Source organism: Anopheles arabiensis, chromosome 3 (genome assembly GCF_016920715.1).
Source record: "Anopheles arabiensis isolate DONGOLA chromosome 3, AaraD3, whole genome shotgun sequence".
Taxonomy (NCBI): domain Eukaryota; kingdom Metazoa; phylum Arthropoda; class Insecta; order Diptera; family Culicidae; genus Anopheles; species Anopheles arabiensis.
In genome coordinates, this window is record NC_053518.1 from 18,919,314 (window position 1) to 18,927,929 (window position 8,616).

At 48.7% G+C, this 8,616-nt stretch overlaps 3 protein-coding genes across 3 annotated transcripts; 1 reads left to right on the forward strand and 2 right to left on the reverse strand.

Annotated features, from left to right (window-relative positions):
- The first annotated feature begins 629 nt into the window (after positions 1–629).
- LOC120903123 (proteasome subunit beta type-2) lies at positions 630–1,574 on the forward strand. Its single transcript, XM_040312354.1, has 2 exons — positions 630–827; positions 950–1,574. Exons 1-2 carry the CDS (start codon positions 737–739, stop codon positions 1,474–1,476), a joined length of 618 nt encoding a protein of 205 aa, XP_040168288.1. The 5' UTR covers positions 630–736; the 3' UTR covers positions 1,477–1,574.
- A 159-nt stretch (positions 1,575–1,733) lies between these two features.
- LOC120903120 (minor histocompatibility antigen H13) lies at positions 1,734–4,464 on the reverse strand. Its single transcript, XM_040312344.1, has 2 exons — positions 2,941–4,464; positions 1,734–2,869 (listed from the first exon to the last, which is right to left on the reverse strand). The coding sequence occupies exons 1-2, from the start codon at positions 4,038–4,040 to the stop codon at positions 2,716–2,718; spliced, it is 1,254 nt and encodes a 417-aa protein (XP_040168278.1). The 5' UTR covers positions 4,041–4,464; the 3' UTR covers positions 1,734–2,715.
- Positions 4,465–4,840: 376 nt separating this feature from the next.
- LOC120903118 (SET and MYND domain-containing protein 4-like) lies at positions 4,841–8,320 on the reverse strand. Its single transcript, XM_040312342.1, has 4 exons — positions 8,020–8,320; positions 6,588–6,783; positions 5,939–6,520; positions 4,841–5,848 (listed from the first exon to the last, which is right to left on the reverse strand). The coding sequence occupies exons 1-4, from the start codon at positions 8,318–8,320 to the stop codon at positions 4,975–4,977; spliced, it is 1,953 nt and encodes a 650-aa protein (XP_040168276.1). The 3' UTR covers positions 4,841–4,974.
- Between the last annotated feature and the right edge of the window lie 296 nt (positions 8,321–8,616).

Below are 8,616 nucleotides of genomic sequence, written 5' to 3' on the forward strand. Positions count from 1 at the left end.
ACAGGTTACTGGTTACACGGTTTGGATCGACGGCGAGGTTCACTAGTTTCCGGATCTTCGGTGTAAATGGCTGGATACATGCGTCCGATCGATGACGTATTATGCTTGTGGCACAGATAGAAACGTCGGCGTATGCTGCTAGTTTCCATCCACAAGAACAAAAGAGGTGTGGTGACGATCAATACGCTCGTCCAGCTAGGATGAGGTGAGAAGAGCAAGCTCTCGCGTGCTGTGGTCGCTGTTTATGCTACGGAAAACGGAAGTGTTGGTGTGCATGTTGCTACATTAAACTGACATTTACGTTTCGTCCTCGTCCAAGGTGTCAATAGTTGAGTTCAGTCTTGAACAGTGGTAAGGTTCAGCTCTGAACAGTGGTCGCCACAAGTATAAATAATATTTATTGCGTAATCAACACTTCATCGCATGTCTGATCGCATCAGACTGATGTGATTTTAGATGTGAACGACGTATTTCAACGATTTGGTATCAGCGTCGCATTGCCTTTGTACGCAACATGTCTATAATTATTTTTGCACGTCGGGTACGGATCGTCACACACCACCTTCAACAGTGATTCTCTAGCTACCTTGCGCATCAATGAACCTTCATCAAAATGTCAATTTAATGACAATTCATTTCTTGTTTGTCATTCTGTCGGTTTCTTCGGCATCCTCGGAACGCGAATTTGTTGTAAACTTACTTTCCGCAACAATAATCGTACACATTTCGTCTCACCATGGAAACTTTGATGGGAATTCGTGGCCCGGACTTTGTGATGCTGGCCGCGGACTGCACTCACGCCCATTCCATCATGGTGCTAAAGGATGGTAAGTAGGGGAATAACAAACCAACAACACCACACACACGATCCGACACAACACAGATCCGCTCGTCATCATGCCTTTAACCTATGCGCAAAAAAAAAATGTAATTCCTTCCCTTGTTGCAGATGAGGACAAGATCCTGAAGGTGTCGGACAATCTGATGCTCGCTACCATGGGCGAAGCCGGCGACCGTGTGCAGTTCACCGAGTACATTAGCAAAAACATTCTCCTCTACCGAATGCGCAACGGGTACGAGCTGGGCCCGAAAGCGGCGGCACACTTCACCCGCCGCAATCTGGCCGACTATCTGCGCTCCCGCACGCCGTACCATGTGAATCTGCTGGTCGGCGGGTATGATGAGGTGGATGGTCCGCAGCTGCACTACATCGACTATCTGGCCAACTCGCTGCCGGTGAAGCATGGCGCCCACGGGTACGGCGGCATGTTCGTGAACAGCATCTTCGACCGGTACCATCACGACAAGATCACACAGAAGGAGGCGTACGAAATTTTCCGCAAGGGCGTGACGGAGATCCATAAGCGGTTGATCCTGAATCTGCCCAACTTCAAGGTGGCCGTGATAGATAAGGACGGGGTGAAGTATCTGGACGACATTACGCCGGATTCGCTGAAGCAGGCGTCCGCCGCCTAGGCGTAATGTAACGTAGAATCTAGCGTCTTGCGTTCATTTATTGGGGAAAGGATTTTTTGTCATGCGTTCGGAATAAAGCCGATCAATGTAAAACTTAACAAACGTGATCTTATTTTCTCATTTCTCGAGGTAAGCAAGATATTCAATAAATGTTCCTTTCGACGAGGACGCTTAAGGCTCTAAAATGGGCCAAGTCACTACTTATCACTAAATTCTTTCAATAAAACACCATTAAAATCAGTTAAATTTCCATAACGTTTCCTGGAGAGATTAAAATACTTTATTGGAATCGCACAAAAAGGAACTGCATCTCTCGGTTGTGCTCAATCCGTAAAACTGGTTTTCCCAGTCCAAAAGAACATAATTGTCCATTTTACTTGTGTATTTTACATCCCCAAAGCTGCACCAGTGGATGCTTGCCCTCTAAACCTTGCACCCACAGATTTAAGCTCTTCTTCTCCTGCTAAGCCGCCGGTATCAAAATTTGCCTATAGCTTTCCCCCCCCCCCCCCCCGTTTCTATTCCTAACACGAAACTCTCACTTGTTTGGAAGTCAAACCATTACTATCTCTCCCTCTCTGTTGTTGCAGCGGATTCTATTCGAATTCGACGGTTTCTGTTCACTACTACAGTCAAATTATATTTAGTTTTACTTTTTATCAGTCAATCTGCGCGCGCTTCCCACCCTCCCATTGCAGCCGGCTACCTTTGTGTCCTTAAAGTGTTGGTAGATTTTGTCCTTCTTTTTTTCCTGTAGAGTTAAGATACACAAACAATGTGGCAAACTAACGCGATTTTACGATAAGTAACTTAGTAAGTTTGTGCTGTTGGCGATTTATTGTTATTGCACTTGGAATGTAGCGCTGTAGCTCTCGATAATCGACTTGCATCGAGAAGCCGGGCAGTAAATCGATACGATGTAGCGACACAAAAACACAAAAAAAACTAAATACCGATATAATAATTTACACCCTTTTCACGATAGGCTTATGAAGCAGACCAACGATCATTACCGAAAGCGTTTAAATTAACGTTTTTTTTTATCGGAAACAGTGGTCTGATGGTGGTGGTGGTGGTGGTGGTAGTGTTACAATCCTAAACTTTCGTACTTGCACTATAACAGGGGACACTTTGAGCATCTAAAGAAGGTCACACAGTTCATCGGACGAGGAAGAAGAGAAAGAGAGAGAAAAAGGGAGGAAGGTGCTGCGCCCAATGCTGCCAGGATTGAGATCGGATTTACTTGGCCTTTTTCGCTTCCTTCTTTTTCGTTTCCTTTTTCGCGGGCGGGGTAGCCTTTTCCTCGCTGTTGTCGCTAGTGTTTTTCGATTTCGTCTTTTCGTTGGTGTTTTTCGCAGCCTTCGCCGGTTTCTCCTCGGGATGATCTTCGTAGCTGTAATACATAGAGAGGGAAAATAGTCGTTTTAATGACCGCTAACGATTTGTATTTGCTCATGAACTTACGCAAGCAGCTTCTTCAGATCGCCCTTGAGCACCGCGAGCAGCAGCGGCGTGCCGAGGCAGGCCGGCACCAGGTACAGCAGCGCGGGCTGCGCGTGCTTGAACACGTGCATCACGAAGATCGTCGCCAGCAGACCGATGAAGTACGCGATGAAGGTGGCGTAGAAGTAGGTCTTGCTCTTGCGCTTCAAGCTGTTGTCGAAGCGGAGCAGCAACGCGATAAAGATGCCGGGGATGACGATGTCGCCCAGCCCGAGCACGGCAAAGTTCGACGCGGCCAGCCCGTTCGTCATCAGGTCCTGGGGGAACACGATCTTGATCGGGGCCTCGAACGATTTCGCCACCGTCACCATCACGTTCGTGCCGAACACCCAGAAGATGTCGTACACGAACAGCCCGCACAGCAGGATGCAGCCGGTCGCGATGTTGTTCAGGTGCAGCAGCTCCACCCCATTGACGGCAAAGGACAGACCGAGCAGGTTGTTGGCGATCCAGTGCTTCTGCAGCAGGTACCACACGCTAATGACCAGCGCCACGATGAAGCACACCACGTCGTGCGTCGTGAAGCGGTAGTCGATGAGATACTTCTTCTCCTTGCTCTTCTTGTCGCCGCCCTCCGGCGGTCCCTGCACGAACGACAGGTGGTACGGGATCTTCGGGATCGAGGCCGGAATCAGCGAGCTGATGACGGGGCTCAGCAGATGGGACAGGGCCATCACGCCGAGGAAGAAAAAGTACCCAGTCAGCAGGTAGTTGATGTTGTCCTTGGAGAAGATCTTGAAGAACATGTACAGCCCAAACAGCGCGCAGGAGGCCATGATCGGGAACATCATCGCATCCTTGGACGACATCGTGTCCGGCTTTTCGCCCGTCTTCGCGAATGCCGTCGACTGTTCCTTGTGGTGCTTGACCGAGCGCATCGAGCCGAAGAAGATGGGCAGCAGCGCCATCACGACCAGCGTGCCATATGCCAGGGCCATCCCTTCCGGCGTGGAGGGTGTTTTTCCGGTTGCGTTCGTGGCGCCCCCTTCCTCGCCCTCCGTCACAGTGGCGGTCAGGTTTTCCTGGATCTGTGCGATCACTTCCTCCACTACCTCAGCCATGGTGGGGTTTTTTTTGTGTGAGTGTGCTGCTGCTGCTAAGCTAAAGCTTGGGGACACTTTGTGCGACAACTACGCTACTAATCACGGCTCACACGCGAGTGACACGTATTGCGGTTTGGCTACACTATTTGCACCCGAACCCGATGGAAGAACATTCAAAAAACAAACACACCCGCACACGTAGCAGATAAACAAACAGATGCTCCCGGGCACGATGGTCCCAGTTCCCCGGATGGATGGAGATGGGCCAACAAATGATACAATTAGTACGCGCCGCTACACCAGACAAGAAAAATAACTTGTGCGTCCCGTGTGCCGCGCTTTCGTTTTCTGGAGCAGGCGAAGAAAGGCCACCTCACTTCTCTGCTTTTTCTACGCGTACGCAAAAGTTGTTTTCTCCCGCTGGCATAAACTGAATGCGTGTCAACGAGCTGTCATTGGGCCAAGGTTTTGAGAGGTAAGACGAGATTGTGCGTAAATAAATTATCTTATTTATTTTTATTTGAAAAACGGGATCAAATTCATTTGATATACAGTTGAGTGTATTTTATAATGAAAAATATTTTTTCTGAAAAGGTAAATTATTTTTTAATTGCTCATTTTAATAAAAAATTCGGCAAAAACGAACAGTATAACAGTTTTCCACACAGATCGACCGTTGTGCACGAGTCACGTTTTGATTCCTATTCTATTAATCTTGGCATTGAGGCAAAACTGTACTACAGTGATTGTTGTGACTTGAAGTGGACGTTTTCGTTCAAAATTATGCGCTTTTTAAACTGAAAACAATCTCAACCACAATTGTGAACGTATCGTTTTTTATTAAAACCGAAAGAGAAAACGTTATGTGAACAAAAACATCGCTAAATGAGAAAAAGAAACCGCTTCGCCTAGCAGCAAAATGTCTTCCGCAGCGCCGTGCGCCACGATGTTTTCACTTTTTTGCCACCGCTCTAGTGAACCGATTGCCAAACTCGAGCATGCACGCCCGCAGCCCCTGCTGGCACAGATGGTAGTCCCGGTACGGCGGCACCAGCACCTCGCTCATCGTTTCCATCATCTCGACGTACTTGCGCAGTGCCGCCTCGTACTCCCCGGCCGAGTGCAACCGGGTGGCGGTCTTGAACAGCATATCCGTGTCCTGGAGCGACTTCAACCCCTTCATAATGTTCGTATGCTCGCCACACTCCGTACACTTGACCATGAAATCGTTCACCGCCGCCGGTATGAGCAGCACATTGGAGCAGATCTTGCCACTGTCGCACCGGAACCGTATCACGCCCGGATCCATCTCGGTAAACAGGGGCCAGTTTTCCACGCACGGCACACACTGGCACGTGAAGCGGTACTGGTGCAGGAGTGTGTCGCGCCGCTCGTCCCGCCGGACCTGCGTAAACAGTGGGCCATAGTTTTCCGCCACCATCGAGTCGGCCGGGATGTTTTTCACCGTCCGCACGCACACCTGATTGCCCCGGTAGTACCGGGTGACGCCCGGATCGCAGGAGTGATTGAAGAGGGCTAGTGTCGGGTAGAGGCCACCGCCGATGAACGTTGATTTTCCGATGTCTTCCGCCGTTTCGCGTATCATTTCCGACACCTCGTGAGCGTTAAACTGGAGCAGCTGGAGATTGTGCACCAGCAGGCCACCGATGAAGTTTTGCTCCTGCGGACAGGCCCCGTACCCGCCCAAAGTAAGACACGCGTTTAGTAGCGTTGCCATTAGCGTGCGCTGGAAGAAATCCTCCGGCGAACGGGTTGACTCGTGGGTGACCAGTTTGTACACCTTGCGGTAATCGTCGACTGGCAATCTAAAGTGGAAGAGATCGGGAGAGTGGGATTTATTACTAAATGGTCTCCAACGAGACAATGAATCGATCATAAATTTCCCCATTACTCACTTATCAATCTGCTCGTTAGTCAGCCCGGCCAGTTCCGGCTTGAGCTTCAGGAAATATTCCTCCGACTTTTGCGTGATCATTCGCAGCGCCATGTGACACGTGATGGATGCTCCGGAGCCCCACAGAATCGGCAGGAAGCCACACTCATACCGGTGGTAGGTGGCATTTGCCTTCGTCTCACACTCGTCCGAACAGAACACGACGTCGGCACACAGCGGACAGGCGATCGGTACCGAGACACGCTTGAAGCAGTGCGTACAGTGATCCAAGCTGTAGTCTTCCAGCAGTACCGACACGTGCGGACGTTCCAGCAACAGAATCGTGTTCGGCTTCAGATGTGTGTTGGTCCGTGCGAAACGACCCTCATCCGGGGACTCATCGAACCAGAGCGCTTTTTCGATGAAATTATCCGGAACCTTCGTGGTCGGCGCGGATTGGTCTGCTTTGGAAGCCTTCTTTTTGGTTTTCTTTTCCAGCTCAATGTTTTTGGGCAGCAGATTGATCATGATCTGGGCATCACGTTCCAGCTTTTGTCGGCGCTCGAGCGGGAGGTTCGAATCGTCCAGCGCCGTTACCGTTGCTCTAGAAAGAGGGATAATATGGAGAATTTAAGAATAAAAGAAAATGGGAAATGGATTCTACCACATACTTGAAACATTCTAGTGCCGCTTCATATTCCTTCTTTGCCAAGAAGCAACGGGCCTTCCGTTCCACCAGCTTGTACATCATCTGGTTGGGATACTGGTGATCCAAGGCACGCTGAATGTCCCTCAGGGCGAGATCATACTTTTCCAGATGATACAAAGCGGCACTCCGGTTAGCCAGTATGATGGATTTCTCTTGCACTGAAATTAAGGGAGCAGAAAATGTAGAAAAAGATAGAAGTACCATATAGGACCAATCGGTTTTGGAGGCTGGAGACTCTAACTGTGATAGGACCTCGGCATGGGAAACAAAACATTATCAAAAGGGTTTTTTTGCATTTTTTGGAATGGTCGTGGGATGATCTCAGAGCAACAACATCACTCAAAGCCAAACTTAGAGAGGTCTTATACAGGAGAATCGTGACTACTGTAGATATCCTAAACTCCTGAGGACTTCAACAATACATCAAATGATTCATCATGATTCCAGTACATCGGATGATCGGATTCTAAGAAGATCATAGAAGATGAATTAGTTTGAGAAGTAATCAGAGATTCCAGTATAAGGAGCAGTCGAAGATATCAGAAGATGGCGCAGTTAGGGTTTCAGTCGAAGATCTCAGAATATAAATCAGTTTGAGCATTAGTCGATCGTGTCGATCAATCTCAGAAGATGGAAAGGTTTGAGAAGTATTCAAAGATCTTAGAAGATAAATTGTTTGACCATTAGATGATGAGCTTAAAACATAGATCAGTTTGAGCATCGGTCGAAGATCTCAGAATATGGATGAGTTTGAACATCAGTCGATGATATAAGATATAACAGTTCGAGCAGTACTCAAAGGTCCCAGAGATGGGAATAGCAGCAGTAGTCGAAGAACTTAAAATATTGATCTTTTTGGGCTGTAGCCGTAGATTTCAGAAGATGGAGTATCAGTTTCAGCATCGGTCGAAGATCACTTGCAGATCATAATAGAAGGCACATCATCATTGGAGCAAGTCATTTGAGGAACTATCTCCACCCTTCTTGGTTCGAAATGTTCGACTTGGTTCGAACCTAAAACGATAAAATTTCCTGATCAACTTCACACAGTTATTCTGTTCTGCTCTGATCCCTATTCCGACACGTAAAAGCCGGCACGTTTTACCATTAGACAAACAAGCCGTCCCATTCTGTACTTATTACTCAATGATTTTGATGCACTCGTTCACTTTCCAAAACATCCATTAAAAAAACCGGCTTGCCCAGTGTGTCATTGGCCCTCAGCTTCTAATGCCTCTCTAGCTTCCCCATCTAGGTCACTTTTAGGGAGAGGGAGCGACAGCAAAGCACACATTTGCTCCCAAATATAGCCTCACTGCCGGTCGCTCCCAATGAGGTTAGGTGCACTGGTCCCGAATTTTCTTTCCCGTCGGGTCCGCTTGCCGCCTGCTTACCATTTTCCTTCGGCGTAGACACGTAGCACTTGTTGTAGAACACGAGCGCATCGTTCCACCGCTCCGCCTGGAACGCCTTGTTGCCCAGCGTTTTCAGTGCGGTCGCCTGCTCCATGCCCTTGCCATTGTACTCCCGCTTTAGCTGCAGCTCGTCCACGATCTTGCGCAGTCCGTTCACAAACCGGAACCGCTCCTCGTCGCTGGTCAGCTGGGCGAACTCGTTGAAGCGATTGTCGTCGAGCGATTTCCGGACCGCCTCACAGTACCGCGGAAACGTGCCATCCTTGTGATAGATCTCCATTGCCGGTCGATGATGGAAATGGTAGAAACAATTCTTGCGCTTAAAAAGCAAAGATGGCCACGACGGAGACGGTGTGTGACTGTTTCCCGCAATCTCAAATCTCACTGAACGTCATCAGCGAAAGACCGTGCCCTCTTCATCGCTCTCACTTTTCTCAACTCGTGTTTTCGATTTTTCGTATATTTTTAGAACTTGTGCGCACAGCATCTCTGTAAGTTGGATCGGCTGGTCCGAATGCGCCAGTTAGTGGCCGCGTGCAATGCCGGCAGCATCCAACGTGTATCGGTTCGTCTTTA

Bases quoted from the DNA above. Each gene is read 5' to 3' on its own strand.
- LOC120903118 (XM_040312342.1), bottom strand. From the start codon at position 8,320: ATGGAGATCTATCACAAGGATGGCACGTTTCCGCGGTACTGTGAGGCG. The intron at 6,784-8,019 runs GTAAGCAGGCGG...CCTTAATTTCAG, and splicing joins GTCTACGCCGAAGGAAAATG to TGCAAGAGAAATCCATCATA. The intron at 6,521-6,587 runs GTATGTGGTAGA...CCCTCTTTCTAG, and splicing joins GCGGCACTAGAATGTTTCAA to AGCAACGGTAACGGCGCTGG.
- LOC120903123 (XM_040312354.1), top strand. From the start codon at position 737: ATGGAAACTTTGATGGGAATTCGTGGCCCGGACTTTGTGATGCTGGCC. The intron at 828-949 runs GTAAGTAGGGGA...CCCTTGTTGCAG, and splicing joins CATCATGGTGCTAAAGGATG to ATGAGGACAAGATCCTGAAG.
- LOC120903120 (XM_040312344.1), bottom strand. From the start codon at position 4,040: ATGGCTGAGGTAGTGGAGGAAGTGATCGCACAGATCCAGGAAAACCTG. The intron at 2,870-2,940 runs GTAAGTTCATGA...TATGTATTACAG, and splicing joins GATCTGAAGAAGCTGCTTGC to CTACGAAGATCATCCCGAGG.